We start from the raw sequence: 18,707 nt of genomic DNA, 5'->3' as shown, positions 1-18,707 counted from the left end.
TTCAGTGGTGAGGAATCGATAATGCAGCACTGGGCACCATGTGCTGTGTACCACTCAAATGAGTCCCCTGGGTCAAAGAGACCCCAGCCTATCAGATGGGGACACACTTATTAGGAACACACAAGTGTTTTAAGGTGCTGCGTACAAAGACGTAATGGTCTCTGTGCTCAAATCAAATGTAAAAAGATGTGCACAGGGTTTTATCTTTAATTTGTTTTGTACATTTACAGTATTTTAGTGCTCTTCTTTGCTTGTTCTTCAAAAAAAGCCAGCCTTTAACATGCATTTCCTATTCTTGCCTTCTACTGTTCACTATACTGGGGAAGTAAATGTGATTATGATTGTGTGGCTATAATTCCCAGTATTAACTATTCATTCAAAGCGCATTAACTTGTCAGTGGAAGAGTGCCTTTAAGGCATTCACGTAAAGTAGTAATAAATAATATTTCGGTAGGTTTTGCTCATGACGGATGTTTGCTGTCAGCTGAGCCAGGCTGGCAGAGCAGGGGGCCAGTGGCTGCGGGGCCAGTCCTTCTTTAATTAAACTTTCTGTCAATTACACCTCTGAGTGTGGAGTCAGTGTGCTGTATGTTACACCACAATCAGGTGTACAAATCAATACATGGTAATCTACTACCAGCCCTCTAATGCACATGTTATAAAAAGTTGTTCCCTTAGGTGTTTCTTTTCATCAGACTATGTTAGATTGTATTCACTCAGAGCTGTCTTTGGAATATAACAGCTGGCCACCAGAGGGCATTATAGCTGCTTCTTCACATGTACATTTTGTCTGGAATGAAAAGGGAAACAATCTTCACTTTTGATCGTGGTTCATACACAGTGTTTTTTTTTATAAAATGGTATTATGAAACAAATCATCCTACTAAAGTCATAATTTATAGTAAAATGTGCCCAGGAGGGAGAGATGTTGAGATCTTCCATGTAAATGAGATTAGAACAGTTGAGTCTCAAGTGCAGCCATTACCTGTATGTACCATTATGTGCTGCTCAGCGACCAAACAAAAGCCCAGAACTTGAAAACCTTGAGTCAGGCGTGGAGAGAGCTCATCAGCGCTGAAAGAAGGAACCGCAGCCCCATTCGTCTCTCTGTCAGTGCGCCTCCAATCACTGTGATTTTAACAAGATTACTGGGAGCGAGTGCGAGCAATGGAGTAGTGCTGTAATGTCATTATCATGTGATGGAGTGCCCCAAACAGCTGTATTATCACTGGCTAGTCGCTTAACCCCTGTCACCACATGAGGGATCACTGCCCCATTGAATCTGTGATGACGAACAAAGACCTATTATTGCGTTGGTTCAATTTCACATGCACAGAAGCATCTTACACTGTAAGAAGCACTGTTTCACAACCTTCTTCACTTTACACACTGCAAAAAAACTTGACCAAAATTTAAGATCAGAAAATGACTTAAAAGTAGGGAAGTAGGCAAATTATTTGTCCATCTGTAGACTAGAATGAAGCGGTCTCTGGGCTGGAAATAAGTTTATGGATGCTAATTTTTAGATAAACATAGCTAAGTATCAAGCAAATCTGTATCACTGAATCTAAAAACAAGTTAAGTGTTGCAGGGGAAAACAATGGTAAATGGATTGTAGCTTCTTTTAAACATTTATTGCGTAAATTTAAGATTTTCTGACCAGTTGAGTCATGGAAGAAATATATGTGACAATTGTTTTTTATACAACCAATTCAGAACGAGTGTAGATAATAAATCTGAAAACAACAGGAATAACCTGACATAAATTTTAAAATCTTGGCCAGATCAGAGAAATTTGCAGTGTAAGGTTGTGTTCACTTACATTTGAGCTGGGGGACAGGTAAGATTATTCATACTCAGCTTACTGTTATATGCAACACCTGGAGGACCTCTATCCCATTCGGAGAATAGAATATGCAGTTTTGAATTGTTAATCACTATGGCAATGGCCCTAATTTGTCATCACTCTGAAACCCATGCATTGGCTTCTGTTGACTGATGCCAGAAGCTTAATAAAGTGATTTTGTAAATCCAAATACAACAAGGTTCGTTCTACTTGCGGATTTTGAGTTTAGACTTTTGCTTCCAAATCTGTATCTCCAATTTATATTTGCCCCTGCTGTTTATCTTACATTTTTGGCAGTATTTATTCCTATAACATGAACCCAACAACCTTAATTTTCGTGCACAGTTTATGTATTTACAAAACAGAAAAATAGAAATCTTCAGACCTAATAGATTTTCTCTGCTCTCTCAGCCTCCACCCTTTGCACTAGAGTGTCTCCTGACAACCACATTTCTCTTTTGCCACTTTTTTTTTTTTTTTTTTTTTTTTTACAAAGCATCCATTCAGTCTCCATAGCAACTGATCTCAGTTTTAGAGGCAATGACAAAAGATCTCAAGGACATACACAAATAATACATGTCGGCACACATTAATGAATAGACCTGCACACTAGTATTGGAGCAAAACTACTGCTGTGATGAAGTAAAATGAAGACTTACAAAATAGTATAATTTCACTTTGTCAATTTTATGCATTATTCATTCATTACTCACAGTGTTAAACCGTATGGGCAGCGGATATTTGAAACTGTGATCTGGGGTTTTGCCTTTATCTAATAACCTTTATCTAATAATTATGTACTTGATTGAATGATCATTAACAACACTATAGGACTGTGCAATAAGTCAAATTTCAATCCAGATCACTGATGCACAGATGCACAGATGCAGTCATTATTACTGATAATCAATGCAGTGCTTTGGCCTTTTTAACTAAGAGGTCCATAGCCAATTCTCTGTCAATAAAAATATGTGTTTTAGAGCAGAGATCAGAATTTAGAGGAAATAAAAGGACTTATTTGTGTGAAATGGCAATTATTAAACACATGTATTGTTTATGGTCAGGAAATGAATATTTAATTGTATTGAATTAGATAAAAGTAAATAAAATACAAAATTGAATATACCTTTTTTTGTCATATCACCCAACTCTAATAGTGAATGTAACATGTCATTATTTGTAACAATCTATACTTTAGAATGGATCAATACCAGTTTTCAATGTAACATTTTTTTGTTAATTGTAAAGATCAGAATATTTCTGTTCCTGTTACTTTCACGGTGTCTAAGTTTTATAAGCCATTCAAAGCTGAATCTGATATTCTCCTATTTCTCACTTCAGACACTGAAGGATGAAGCACAAACGTCATGGAGAGGCTTGATCGTCACACTGACATCACCCACCACAAGTAGGCCCCTAAATGTCATCTTTGTTCTTACGTTGCATCAAGGTCATGTTAACTGCATGAAACAGGTGTCCAATGTACTTTTGAACTGGATTGAGGTCACAGAGCAATTTTAAAACGGAGTATCATTTACAACTTTTATAGGTACACTTTATTCTATATTGGAGGGTCCACCACCTGCTTATCTCTGGAGATGTTATTACTTTGCCTGTAATGTTCCACAGTATGGCTGTATCTCCATGGAAACTCACTGCTGATGCTACCAGGCCAAGTTACAGTTCCAGTCTGGAGAGAGGTAACACAGTACAAATGCATATTTACAGTACTTTTAACACTAATAGAAACACCTATAATTTAATACATTTTAGATAGATTGATATACTTAAAGCTATTTTAAAGCTTAAAGCTATTTGTAATTAGATTGACTGACCCGGCCCTGTTGTATTCTCATGTAACACCACACAGAGTTCACCACCCCATCTACTCGTAAAAAAATGTAATAAAATTACAGATAGTAGCTTTAAAGCCATAATGTGGAATATTCCAGACAAAGCAATAACGTATCCAGGAAGTGAAACACTTAGAAAAGTTTTGCAGTGCACCTTTAACATGATTGTCTTTCTTACAGTATGTCGCAATGTTTTGTTTCTCATGCAAAAATATGAACTGTGTTTTGACTAGACTATTGTTTTGCCTCTTTTGAAAACTGCCAGTGCAAAGGTTTTGGAGCTGTGAGCAGAGCTGTTGATGCGATTTTGTGTTTGAGAAGTGATTTAAGGGCTAAAATACCAAGCTGGAGACAGACTGACAGACAGAACAAGCCGAAGAATGAGCATGCCCTCTGTGGACAGCTGGATTGACAGGTTTACTGCCAGTCTACACACTTCTTGAGCAGCAGTGGTCAAGACACCATTAAAATCTGCTTGTTTGTGTGATTCAGAGCAAAGGTGCAAGGTGAAAAAGCCAGAAAATCTGACAGGTCTCTAAACCATGCAAATGACTCAATGCATTTGGTGTGGTGAAGTCGTGCCTGGAGGTTGTATAGAAGTTAGAAAAGATGGACTGTGCACGTGACTCATCCAATATATCATTCAGATGGAGCATCTCTGCAGTGTCTGACTCACCATGCAGCAGCGACAGGCTGAAGCTGTGCACGAGGGGTGGAGGGGAGGTTGGGGGTTGGGGGGACAGAGTGCACGTACGGCTGGAGTGCACGTAGCAGAGAGGGCTGATAAAAGAAAGATCATGACATTATCTTATCGCCTTCATCAAGCTCGCCGTCACTCACTCACTGTGGCTCTTATCAGCTCTGTGGGAGGGTTGGTGACAGGGGGAAGCCTTTGTAAGGGGAGGGAAAGTTCAGCTGATCTGCAATACTGTCCCCTGTGTTAGTATTCGTGAGAGTGGTCACGCAGCAAGTGGTTTGTCAGGCGTGTCCTTAGATCTGAATGGAGGAATGTATCAGAATATGGGTTTATGGTAGACAATATTAAAATGAACATATGGGCACAGAAATCTACTATTGTTTTGTAGAATCTGCTAAAGCAATATTTATATTTAGATTTAGCATATTTATCAAGAGACAGGATATGGTTTTGTTGCTGTAATTTTCAACACCATTTAAAGAAACAAAACAAAACTGGTATATTCTATATTTTCCCAGAGATTATTTAGCTTGTCATCAAGAGTTTTTTGAAAGTTCATAAGTCCTAAAAATGTTGCCTCTAAAGATAAAGATCAGATCAATTTTACCTTTTTTATTTTTCTATTTTTTGTTTGACTAATGAAACATGTATTTCTTTTTTTAACTAAGACAAAATTTATCACCTCTCATGCCTTTCGTACATAACAGCTAAAATATTTACAATTATATTTTTAAGATAGTCATATAAGATATTATTCACATATCATATAGGCATAGTACTTTTAGGGCAGCAGTAAAGAGCCCAGTGAACTAATATAATTCAGATAATCATTTTCAGTGTAAAGAAATATGGCGCAGGTCGAAACAGCATTTTATATTGTAAATGTGTGCGCGTTCACTTTAACCCATGCACCCACCTTGAGGTCTAGGCTCTTAAAGCGACAGTGACGCTAAACAAAATCAATTTAAAAAGTACTTTAGATACATTTACTACAGCATACTCAAAGGTAAAATGCTGCTTTGGCTATTTTTGCTAAATTGAGAGGCCATTATAGGCACTGCGGTGGATAGAGTGCAATTGCTTGTAATTTCTAGGCTATTTGAACCTTAATGGGTAAATTGCAGGTTCTTGCAGAGGGCTGGATGTTGCGCCATTCATACAGCAATTATGGTAAATGGTCTAACAGGAGAATAAAGGACTGTTTTTAGATCCAAACTGTTTAACACGTTTTGTTGTAGATAATTGGCTTATCTTGATCAGCAATTGCAGCCAGCCTCTGTCTCTAAACGCTGGACAAAAGAACTGACAATGATAGGGTTGTCCTTGTATTGTCTCGTGGCTTTGGGACCTCTCTATCAGACCTGTCACATCGAAATCACATTGACATGGTATGGTCCAGTGCACAAAATCAATAAGGTAGGAAGAAAATACTGTATACTATGTGTTTAACAAAGATTGTTATATTAGGAAATACTTATCAATCTCATTCATTTAGTTACAGCTGCTGATGTCACGATATCAGATTTAGTGTTGTGATTTTTAGGAGAAAAATATCACAATTTAACAATTATTCATGATTATTGACACTGTAGGAAACAACAGTGAAAACCTTAATTTTCTTAAATTTTTTTGGTCTAACATTACCATTCCTCAAGTGTGTGACCTGGTTTCTGGATGATAAATACATTTTTAGCTAACTTTTTTTCTAAAAGTATCACCGTGCTTATCGTAGTTTTTGATTATCTGAATAATCTTGACAATAGTTGCAACAAGGTACTACTTTTTATGCTTTCCAGTTCCGCCCTCTATAGAAGCCCTCCCCCATCTCACCATCTCTCGCTTTTTAATGAGATTTGGAGTGCCTGTGTTGCCCACTGTGAAGCCATCGGTGACAGAGCAGAGGACAAAAGGAGGCCTGGCGCGTGGCTTTAGGAGAATACCCCCTCCTCAGCCAAAGCACACGAGCATGCACCCTCTCACAGCCCTCTCACATGCTCCCATCTGGACACAACCATCAGGGAAGGCAGTCAAGGACACACACTTACACACACACATACACACACATACATCCACATATCCTGTACAGTCGCAGGTGCCTCAGGTGCATAGATGTCTCCTGTCTCGTCTACTTGATGCATTATTTTGAAATATTTGGGCTTAGGCTTTCTAAGAAATTATATCCTCTGCACACAATTATATATCCAGGCCTAAATGTATAAAATATGCTATTTGTGTTGATTAGACCTCTACAATATGTTGTGAAATCCATGTTATTGTATTATTTAAGCAGTTTATAATTCTTCTGCATTTGAGTGTTTTTAAAATTCACATTGAGAACTCACTCTTGATTTCAATACATTTCTATCATAATTGTATTGTTGGTCATTTTCCAGTATTGTTTGTCACAAATGTTGACTTACTATAGCTTTTAGATGGATGATCCAGTGTTCCACAAAATGAAATAAAATGTAGTCATCTCCATAGAGACAAACTGGTGACTGAAAAAAAACCCCAACAAAAAACGCTGTATCGATTTATATCATACTGTGGAACATTCCAGGCGAAGCAATACCATTTTCAAGCAAGCGACAGACTCCCATCAGAAAACTACATAGTGCACCTTTTAAATGTTCTTTTTGATGTCTGTAAAATATCAGCAACATAAAATAGATAATTTAGAAATTTAGAGAAATAATTAGCTTTGAATGGAAAGATTGTTAACTAAATTTTAGTTGCACCTTTGTGTTGTTTATAATGGGCCTTGTGACTTCCTGATTGCAGGTTGCCTTGCCCCAGAGGCTCCCCCTCGACGATGTTTGACGCACTTCCTGTGGAGAAGGTGGGATGCTGCTACATGCGAGGAGGAGGTGAGGATGTGAGGAGAGGTGCTAAATTTATACCAGCCGTGTGGACAGTGCTAAGAGCTAGCATGTGCAGCCAATCATGCTCCTCCATCTGTGCCAGAGGAGGAACCTGCTGCTTGGCCTTAACCACTCACAGTCCACCCAGAGCCTGCTGTGAAGAAGAGCTGCTGTATAACAAGGTATGATATAGGACATCAGTCAATAAATCACAAAAATGTTAAATGTCTTTAAAACAAACAAGCAAAACAATAAGTTTTGCTCTAAATTATATGTTAACTTGCTGTCCCCCTGAATACCTGAAGCAAATCCCCTAATGTTTTGTAATCAAGCTTTTAAAACCAAAATACTTTTCTGATATAAATACAAGACCACAATCTACTGTTTTAAATAATCTTGGTCGATTTTAAATAATGTTGCTCGAAAGAAGCGGTATGATATTGTTTCCATAATCGAGTAACTCTAATATGATGTAGGTAGTGGTCTCCTCATCTGGGCGGTGCTTGTGCGTCTGTTGTCACGCTTGTGTTTCGCAAAGATTTTTCACTGAGCACCATGGACAGCTCACGTGTGGGGCTGTGTGACTGCACAGAGAGGAGAGGGAGAGGCTGCAAAAACAATATTGTCACTGTTTGTCCATTGAAAAACCACACAAGAGGGGCATTTACATTTGAGTTGCTAAACTTATTGGAGAAAAACATGCATTTCACAACATGTTTGCTATTCTCTGTGTACATATTGTTCAGCCCTACTTCATTATACTTTATTTGCATAACTTAGTAACAGAATATTCTTAATTAATAATTGTCAAGATTGGTCTTACTGAAATCTTTTGCAAAAAAGAAGGATCAAAACAAGATCTAGGCTGGCAATGTTACTATAGTTAGTTTGAACACACTTATTGCTTATTAATGCTTTTTTTATCTATGTATTTTTGATATTGTGGTGGGAGAGAGGGAGGTACGAGGCGAGGGAGTATGGGGGGCTTTGTGCAAATCAGGACCTTATTTATGAGCCACATATGTCCTTTGGGAGTGAACACAGCACCAGCAGCTCAACCTTCAGTCATTAATGACATAGTCATCTTTCCCCATTCACTCCCCACAGGCTGTGACACACCTGCCCCACACCCACACCTCCGTCTAAGACCACAAACGTATGCGCACGTCCACACTCTATATTTGTCTCCGCTAATGCAAATAGACACATTAAATACTGTTTAAGGAGCGGCCTGCTGACGTCTTTGCCAGGGATCATGGGACAAGATCTTGTGCCACAAAATCTCGCGAGACTGAAATGCCTCAAGATTGTGCACACATGAGAAACATTATCTTGTGAGATTTGTTTTTTATGTGTTTACGATTGTACTGGACAAACATTGGTAGTGATGGTGACTTACATTTCCGAAAAGCAGTGCTAAAAAAATATTGAATAATGTAAATCAAAAATGGTGAGCCCAAAATGTATTTATTATACATAATCAAAATTTTATGTTGTTCCTCATCCCATCTCTTCTTACATACACTGTCATCAGGCTAAACTGCGGCTAGGGGCTAGGTATAGTATTGTAATAGGCAGGGTGGTGGTCACAGGGAGGGCTATGGGTCACCGCCCTTGGTTGCGCTGTGTTGGGATGCTGGTTATGGCTGGTTGACTGTGAGAAAATAGCATTTAGGGATGGGCTGTGGGCATGTTTGAGCCTGTCAAATTAACAAAAGCAATGAGCTGAGCCGAGACAAGAGTCAAAATAACAAGGCGCAGAGACAGGAGGGGGCAGAAATCATGTTTGTAACACCACATCCACAAGTCAGGCATCAATCAAACTCTGCTCTGTGTCACCTTGGCTTTCACAGGCCCTGCTGCTGTTTGACGTCAGAGAGAAGGGCAAAAACAGAAAACGGTGTACCTCTTTTTGTGAAATCAAATAAAACATGGGGAGAGTGCACGATCAGAACTGTGAAAATGTATTAAAATGTGTATTTAAACATTTAACATATAATATTATTATTATTATTTACCAGAATGCTATGAAATGTATTATTGAGCTATATTATATGATGGTGGTGCACTTAATTGTATACCTGATTATTTTGTTACCTGATGCCCTGATGCAAATCTGACATGGACAACCAATGATACCAATGAATAGTATTATCATAAGTGTATTTAATCTATTGGACTGACCTAATCCACATTGTTATGCCCTGTATATTTTCAACTATCTCTCTGATAATCTTTGTGCTTTACACCAGATGTCAAAGGATGAGGTGTTGACTCCTAAATCTAAATTACACCTTCAAATAGCTCAATAAGTGCTCCTCCTCCCCTCATCTCTATTAAGAGGTTAGAGAAGCCAATAGGTCCTGGACAATCCTGGAAACTAACCTTATTGATTTTACTGACAGAAAAGGAGGGTTGCCATTAAATGTGCATTTCCTCTGCACTTAATGAATTTTTTTCTTTTTTGTAGTAAAAGTAGGTTGTACACTCCATGTGCACTGGTCTTCTGTTACTGAAACCTTGAATCAACAAAAGAGCCAAACAAAGAGTTTCTTTTTGCTTTTTTTTTTTTTATCAAAAGGGGATATAGAGTATTTCATTTTGACATCAACAAACCTCTCAATTTACACAGCAACAGAAGCCATAAAATCACACTGTAACTCCAGAGGCACAAAACAGGAAACTTTGAACTACTTTAAGTTGCACAATTGTTGAAAATGGACAATGGCCGGCTTGAGGATAGTGAGCGTTGAGGTTGTGAAGGGGAATAGTGGGTACATTTGGTTAAGTCAGGAGCTTGAGATGTAGAACCCAAAGTGGGATGATGATGGAGGAGGTAAGGGGAAGTGTGAGGGGGGCGTGGAAAACAGAAACAAGAACATGAAGAAGAGCAGCCGTTTTCACGTGGAGCTCTTTTTATCATTCTCATCTGGTGAGCAGCCCTGTCGCAAAGTCAAAGACATGGTCTGAGATCTTTGTCTAGGGCTCTATTACTATATATTTTACATATATTTTTATCTTTACAAGTGTCTTTTCTACATTTGTTTTACACAAAACACCACGTTTAAACAAATGCTTCAAAGACATAATAATCATTCATGATGTTTGACTCGAACTGTTACTTTAGGTTTATTGCTTTGTACACTGAGTTATGTTTGGAGTCATCTGCTTGTGGGGACCCCAGACTGACCACTAGTTGGACATTCTGTTAAAACCAGCTGTACTCTACACCTTTGGTAAATTGTGCAAAGAAATTGAAGCATAAGTAACAGTTTCTGAGACAAAGACCAACAAAAATATTATGCAAAAAAAACAGTGTTGAAAGGAAACATAAAAGACACACATTTCACTTAGTTTCATGCATAAATACACACACATTTACATTGTGAAGTGCTGAATGAAAGCACAGACAGTGAAAATGACATTTGGCCCCTTTAGACCTTAAGTGCACAATCTGATTCAAACCTGTGAAGATGAGACTTCACAAACCCACGGCTGCTTTCTAATAAGCTCTTCTCCAAAATGCACACTGTTGTGATTGCCCTTTGTGCTCAGTGTCTCTGTAGAGAAATCCCCTGTTCATGAACATATACACAAGTACACACAAATGTAAACATTCAAATACTTTTGAGGAATGTTCACTTTATACTTTTTGATTTTTATTTATTTTTTAAATCTGAAGCCATGTTTCTGCAGTATGTTTGCATATAAAATCATATACAATATATCTAATATTCTTTCTTTTAGATTCTCCACTTTTTTGTTAGAAGCTAAGCTGCCATGATGAATTTAAAATCCTGGTAAAATTGTGATTATTAATTCCAACAAGATTGTTTGGAAAACATTGATTTATAAATCAAGTAGGCGAGCAATTAAGCAAGATATAAAGATATCTGTCTTAAGTATTAAATCTCTCTGGAATTCTTGATACTGTATGGTTACTCAAATTTTAATTGCACAATCCCCTCATAAGGTGGTGTGTGAGTAGTAACAAGCATTTATCTATAAATCTCTATAACTCATGTTCTATGTGCTTTCTATCTTTATATTTGTTTCATATATATATATATATATAATGTATATTTTATTAAACAATGCATTGGTAACAGCTAGACTGTGAACTGAATGGCTTTTCTCCACACAACACCATGTGATAGATGCAGATGACAGAATCACTCTCACTTGCAGAGGTACTGTGTTACAACATGTAGCAGATATTTGTGAGACTTCCTTTTTGCTTTTGATGCTCTTCTTAACATTTAAACATAGCTCAAAACAAGACATGATCAAACTCTCCAAACCTCCACACTCGTACATGTTAGAGGCCTGTACACAAAAGCTAGAGATAAGTCAAAGAAAATATCATATTGTGCATTTAAAGGACATAACTCCAGTGCATTCAGGAGTACAGTAGAATCTACCACGACAGTGCCTAGGTTCTGTTTACAATGCTGTGCAGTGACATATTTAGTATTATACATTGGGTTAGCTGGCTTGTACGATGCACTGTCACAAGAACCACATCTTTGTATACGGTTTGGCGCTTATGAACTGTTTCTAACCTCCAGGCTTCACAGCCACGCTGATGATGTGGAAAGGTTCACATTTACACACAACTGCACTCCAAGTAATTATACCTATTATCAATATGCATATTAATACATTTACAGACTGCCAATCGGATATGCATTAGACTGCCATGAACTTGTATATCTTTTAATATGATTTAGCCATTTTACATCAAGTTGGTCATTTTTTGTGATTTTTTTTTTTTAGTTTGTGCAAAGAACACAAAAATGGATTGTAGTTTGTACTTCTCATTTGCTGATGTACAACTAAATTGGTACACGCACTCATGAAAAAAGTCTACTTTTGTGCTAGTGATGTGTGCTTTTATGTTTTGGTCTAGGAGTATCCTTCGTCCTGGCTATAGCCGTAGCCTCCTTCCTGTGCTCCCTCCTGGACATACTCCTCGGTCTTCTCCCAGTTGGCCTGCCAGCCTCCGTTCACCTGTGTGGTCGCTCCGTACGACTTGGCTGCGGCTCCTCCAAAGGCGCCATAGTTTTGGGTGATGTCCCCGGTCTCCTCCGCCAGCTCATCTTCATCGATAAACCCACACTTCTCCTCACTGGTCTGTTCCGGGTCGGCCCACGGCTGCTTCTCTCCTGAGGCAAAGATCCCGTAGAACACCACCCCTCCGTAATGCACCATGGAGGCTATCAGGAACACATACTGCCATTCCTCTCGGGTCTAAGGCAGGAAGAGAAGGCAACAACAACTGGTAAGTAATTCACTTCACACTCATACTATGCAAACATGTAATTATACTACACTTTGCCTAAACGTAGATTATAAATAACTCCAAACATTTCAGATGTAATCATTTACCTTGTGTTTTGTCATAGCGCCAACAATGAGAGGGCACACCATCCCTGACAGTGTACCCACACCATTAGATATGCCCATCAGGATACTGGCATAGCGAGGAGCAATGTCCAGGTGATTCACATTGAAACCTATAACAAGCACATGCATGATTTTACTACTTTGTGTATAATACAGTGTAATATTTCCTTTATTTATGGAGGCTCATGAAAGAAACACAAATGAGAGCCACATTCAAGCTCCAGCCTCCTCCCCCACTCTGCCTCTGACAGCCTGAATGAGGAGTGCCCTCACTGGCCGCGGCTGCAAGCTGCCTGCTGGCAGGTCCCTGGAGACAGCCAGCACTGAATTATTAAACACTCCATAAGAAAGAGCAAGGACAATAGGAAATAGGATTTGGAGCACAGACATGATTCCTGCCTGATAGCAGCAGCACTGAGTGTGTCTTTCAACTACACTGATCTATCTGTTGAATGAATGAGGATTAGACAGTATATTAGCAGTGATAAACATGTTTTTTTATACTTATCTTAAAAGAGATATGATAATAACTCAGTCTTGGCGAACACTGACTAATCACACTGAACATAAACACATATGACTGTTTTTTATTCGATGCATACATACCAGTTGTTTTTTTTCTAACCTGATATAGCAAATCCACTGAAGCCCACAGCCAGCACCAGGAAAGAGATGGCCACTCCTTTACTGTGTGAATATCCAACCACCAGCAGCAGCGTGGCCTCCATGCCAAACCCTGACGGAGGCAGACACAAGGTCACAGGCACCAGCACAGTGCAGCACAATAGGCCCACGGCTGTTGGCCAAAGCTCAGTGCCAATTGAATTAGAGATGATTCGTGGACCACACTCAATTACGTAAGTGTCAGATACAAGATCAATGCTCACTCACAATCACAGGGTTGCTATTGAACAGATTTTTAAACCACAGTTTTTAAAAAAGCTGTTAGTGTACATAGCATTGTTGCAGAGTCTTGTCGTCAAAACAAAAATAGTATGGATTTTAACACCTCTGGACTGGGCAAAATGAGAGGTGTGGACATGTGATTTCATCTGGAGTCTAGGCTCTCACCTCCACAGTTCATCATTTTCCTGACAGTGGTGGTCGACAGGATGTTTTTGCTGCGCAGGTGGTCCGCCAACTGGCCGCCAATGGGCACTATGATGGTCATTACCAAATGGGGTAGAGCAGAAAGCACACCAACCTAAACCAAATAAGATTTAACGGGGATTATTTCAATTTCTCCAGTCTTAGATGAAATGGTTTTGAAAAGAATTGTTTACCTTGCTAATCTCAAATCCAAAGACTTCCTCAAAGTAGGCAGGCTGACTGATAAGCAGCAGGTAAAATGTCCAGCTCCTACAGAAGTTGGCCACAATGATTGCATAGACAGGCATAGAGGTGAAGAACTTTCTCCATGGGGTCTTGAATTTCTACAACGAGAATAGTTTGTAAGTAAGGATGTGTGTGGACCCTATGCATTTTAGGGGTGTTCATGGTCATACCTCAGAAGGCCCCATTAGCTTGGCACTTTCTCCAATGCTCTCCTCTATGTAGCAGCGTTCCTCATCACTAATAGACGGATGGTCAGCAGGGCTCTCATAAGACACAAAGATCCAGAAACAATACCAGAACATGCCAAAGCATCCTACAAAAAGACATGGTTTATGGTCAGTTTATGGTCAGCCACAAAATCAAGAAACAACAATCGCAAACAATACAGTTTGAATGGTTGCGATCAGGATCAGGTATTCTTATCAAAAATAATGCTGCTAATGTGTTTGAAATGTACAGTGTAAACTGCATTTTAAATTATTGTTTATGATCATTTATATATTGCAAATTCAATCTCAAGTTACATTTTGTCAAAATGATGTATACAGCTATCACTCTCATTTCATATTAAATTTAGGCCGTAAGGCTAACTTTATCCAGTCCTGAGAGACAGATGGGTGCTTTAATTATTGACACAGCAAAACATTAGATGGAGAAAATCAATATGGCCTCCCTCCCTAGATAAATCCATTTGACTTTCACTGGATTTCACTGAACAATTCAACCTAAATCTCCAAAGCACAGCAGCTCAATGCATTTGACATATACATACTGTACACATAGAGCATATTCTTACCATAAACATAGAAGACTGAGGACCAGCCTGTATACTGAACCAGGATCCCAGCCAGAGGCATGGCGATCACAGCACCAGCATATGAACCTAAAGCAAATAGAGGCAAGACTCTCAGATATAAAGACACTGTTTACACTTAAATACGTGAATATTATAGGCACTTACCACAGAAAGAAATGGTGGCAAGACGACTTCTCTCTAGTGGAGGAGCCCATTTACTCCAGATGCCATGGCATGCTGGGTAGGTCACTCCCTTAAAAAGAAAAAATATAGGCTGTATTCACTATTTTAACAAATACCACAGAGACATTTTTTCTGTGCTGTTCTTGAAGCGAAGAACAATTGCTATTCAATACAATAATATCATTCATTTTAAAATTCTAACTGATGTGTAGTATGTTGATTGAATATTTCAACTGATAAAAGTGAATCATTTCTTCTATTGGCATGGAGCGCTTGTTGTTTGGCAACAAATCTATGAACCTTTTGTGGTGATAGTACTCATATTGATTAATACCGTCTTCAGTTTCACTCTCTACAAATAGACTATACATTTCAGCATCGAGTCAACAAAAATGTTGAGAAGAGAATCCGGGGAAAAACAATAACACACACTCACATACCTCCACCAGCCCTTGTAATATTCGGACAAAAATGACACAGCCGTAATGGACTCGTGCAGCAGAGGGGATGAACATGTTTAGAGTTGACGTTAAGAAGATTGCTGCACCAAAAACCCTGTGAAATACATTTTTATATCATTATTTTACCCATTAAATATATAAATAAATAAATAAATAAATATGCATGACTAGGCCTATGTTTGTTCAGGATTGTTTGTCTTTGATACGCAATGAAACCCAAATGATGCCGTGGTGTGCACTAAATGCGCACGGCATTTTGCATCTAATTGTTGTAATTGTTGAAAAACGAAGCGTTTTCCTTTCTTTTTGACATTTTAAATTTTTTGTTGGGATCGAGGCCCTGGATAGCCAGCATTACAGTAGGCTCCAGGAGGACTCCAGTCGATGGGACCAATGCGTTAGTCCTTCACTTTTCTAAACAATGCCAAACCTACATATTTTAGCAAAGAAGCGCTGATAGATTTCACTGTGAAAAAATTGCCTTGGCGACAATACAGGGCCCATGGTCTATGCCCTGAGAGCGGGACAGATTAAAGCCGGCTCCCCCGGGAGCTCATTAACAGGTGGCACAAAGCCCGCGCCCGGGAGCAGTGTGTCTGCGGCCCCCGCCTCGCCTCCAGTCTCACACCACTCCGGAGAGGCTCGAAGGCATGGACACCTCCTCCTCTGGGCCTTTCTCTGTTTTATTTTGTATTTTTCCTGTGCTCGGGTGACAATTTTCCATAAGCTCATGTTGACATTGGGTTTAATGACAGAGATGGAGACACCGCGTATAGGCCTACCTGTTTGCTGCCAGCCGCGAGCATATGTATCCTCCCGGGATCTGCGTCACGATGTAACCCCAAAAGAACGACCCGTGGATCATACCGACTGTCTCCGGGTCCCAACTGAACTTGGCTTTCTATTAAACAACAATATCAAATCGTTCAAATCGCGGATTTTAATTTGTATGGCCAGCAGGCTAATATTTTGTCACAGCAGTTATTCTATTTATTTCTTCCTCATTTACCTTGTATTTTCAAATAGGCACATTTTACGAGGTATTTATGCAAATTTGTGCTTAGGCCTATGGCTAAATGGCCCTAAATATGAATTAGGCAAATTTGCACATTAAAGTGACAATATTTTTCATTTGATGTCAATCTCCATCAACTCTCTGTTTAATGCAGTGTATTGCAGGCCTTTCATCTTTCATATGCCTTTTCAAAATGGTAGACTACGCCACTGGTTTTCAGCCTTAAACCTTTCAACCTATACAGACAACCTCCCTCTCTCTGTCGTCTGTTCAGATCAGGGTAAACTTAAATATGCGTTTTCTTGTACTCATTATGTTCGGACTTCATCAATCTGAAGCCTGTGTGCATTTGTGCTTTTGAGCTCCCCTGAACGCTGAGGGGATGCTGAGAGTGGAGGCATGCTGTACGTGAAGTGTGCGTCAGCAGCGCGGAGCCGGGCCACACCTCTTTGACGATGATCTTTCCATTTTGATGGATGGTGCTGTTGTTAACCATGCTCACTATGGCCACGCCCAAGTTACACCGGATACCGAAGGAGATGCAGAAGCCCAGGCCGCTCATCATGGCGATGATGTAGCGGCGAGGCAGACCGAAGCACGTGCAGTCAAAGATGGGAGGCTTCTTCTCTGCGGCCTCTTTAGGCCGACCATCTTCTGTTAGCTCTATTACATCTCCAGTATTCTGTTTCTTCTCCATCGCCCTGTGGAGAGAGTAGAGCACTGTGTCTAGCCTGTATCTTGGAAGAGACTTTACAGTGAGACCACCTGTCCACCTTTTTATTTTTTTGTCAAAACCATCCACCCAGGAGGCCCTTTGAATACTTCCTCTGTTTTAAGCACATTTCAAACAGCTAAACATGAATGAATCAAGCATCAAAACAACTCGTGTAAAAAATATAACCACTACGGGCAGAGGCCCCGAGAGCACTGACTAACGCCGCGCGTGATTTTCCAGTTTGCCACCATGTGCTTGCCTAAAAGCCACTATCATCGGGCCATTTTATTTTATTTGTATGCATATAAACCACCTGAAAACTGAAAGCTGTCGTGCTGCTGTACCGCATTGCAGCAGCATCTCTCCCTCATTAACATTCACCAACCGAGCAGCTCTCAGCTCCAGACGCTCTCTGGGCTTTCCTCAAAGTCTTCCCCCTTTTTGGGAAAGTCACATTCGATCTGACCATCTCTAGATCACACACCCTGGACAGATGTAGACTTATAGTGAAAAGATATGTGCACCTATCAGATGTCACTACATGGATGGAATTGGCAAGATAAGATTACACCTAAATACAAGAATATAACCAAAAGTAAAAAAAATAGCTTGTATTCAGTATCAGGCCAGCAAGGCATGTAGCACTATGAGGTTGGTAAGATCTTGGGACTCCGTAGGTTATTTTAACTTGAGAATATGTTGGAGAGCAAAAAATGGTAACGCCCTTAAAGATGGATGATGATTCCCGAATATGATTGGAGTTGAAGCCTACAGTTGTAAATGTTTCAATGTAAAAAAGCTTTATAAAAAGACGCTTAACGCATGTCATAATGACATAGTATCAAGGGTAGTTTTTTTTATTTTTATTTATTTATTTTAATTTTAATAAACGAAGGCTCTCACAACGGCAAGATGTTTTTCAAAACAAACGCTGGTTGAACTTGAGGCTATAACATTATCGTGTGGCCTCCAATCCTTTGCATTGAGCAGACCCACGAGGCCCGCTTCTGAGCGTAGATTGTGATTAGCCCTGTTCTACTGTAAAGCCATCTTAACGGAACCGCGCCAGAGCCATCGCGTACACGGCTACGTACACGCACTGCACGCACACGCGCATGTACACACTCAACGCGCATCAAGGCCAGTGCGCATATGATTGCATAATTCACTTCCAGTGGAGTGACCAGTGTAATTTCCTTACATCATTAAAGGTGTTTGAGATTTTAGTGTATCCATTTTCTTTTAAATCGCTGATATTTCAGTGGGACCTGCAGTAATTATTAAGCGTTGTCACTGAACCTTAGCGCACAGAGGTCAGCTGAGGAGACCATGAGAACCCCGTGTTCTTACCTGTACACATGGCCAAGGGTCTTCCCCGCAAACTCCTTCATCCCCGTCGCGGCTCGGCTCTTCACGGACTCCATGTCCAGTTTCTGTGGGTCAGGCCTTGTCTAAAATATCTAAAGCCTGTTGGTCATGTTCCGACGCAGGACGGCCGACTAAAACAACGACCCGATTTTTAAAATAAAACGCGAATCC

The 18,707-nt window shown here is 39.7% G+C and overlaps 1 protein-coding gene across 1 annotated transcript; it reads right to left on the bottom strand.

The window, feature by feature from the left end:
• Positions 1-12,162: 12,162 nt before the first annotated feature.
• slc17a6b (solute carrier family 17 member 6b) lies at positions 12,163-18,592 on the bottom strand. The gene is made up of 12 exons (XM_020938925.1): positions 18,519-18,592; positions 16,899-17,154; positions 16,221-16,339; positions 15,418-15,532; positions 14,960-15,047; positions 14,795-14,881; positions 14,169-14,311; positions 13,947-14,096; positions 13,735-13,867; positions 13,289-13,399; positions 12,646-12,773; positions 12,163-12,507 (listed from the first exon to the last, which is right to left on the bottom strand). Exons 1-12 carry the CDS (start codon positions 18,590-18,592, stop codon positions 12,163-12,165), a joined length of 1,749 nt encoding a protein of 582 aa, XP_020794584.1.
• Between the last annotated feature and the right edge of the window lie 115 nt (positions 18,593-18,707).

Source organism: Boleophthalmus pectinirostris, unplaced genomic scaffold (genome assembly GCF_026225935.1).
Source record: "Boleophthalmus pectinirostris isolate CB_2022bp ecotype Guang Dong unplaced genomic scaffold, ASM2622593v1 HiC_scaffold_19, whole genome shotgun sequence".
Taxonomy (NCBI): Eukaryota; Metazoa; Chordata; class Actinopteri; order Gobiiformes; family Gobiidae; genus Boleophthalmus; species Boleophthalmus pectinirostris.
The sequence above is the reverse complement of the archived record's forward strand: the minus strand, read 5'-3'. Positions and strand labels throughout refer to the sequence as shown.

What these genes read in the sequence shown, in the direction of transcription:
- slc17a6b (XM_020938925.1), bottom strand. Translation starts at nt 18,592, where the DNA reads ATGGAGTCCGTGAAGAGCCGAGCCGCGACGGGGATGAAGGAGTTTGCG. An exon ending in TGCCACCATTTCTTTCTGTG is followed by an intron (nt 14,882 to 14,959) that starts GTAAGTGCCTAT and finishes TATTTGCTTTAG; the next exon opens with GTTCATATGCTGGTGCTGTG. An exon ending in GAAAATGATGAACTGTGGAG is followed by an intron (nt 13,400 to 13,734) that starts GTGAGAGCCTAG and finishes TGCCTCCGTCAG; the next exon opens with GGTTTGGCATGGAGGCCACG.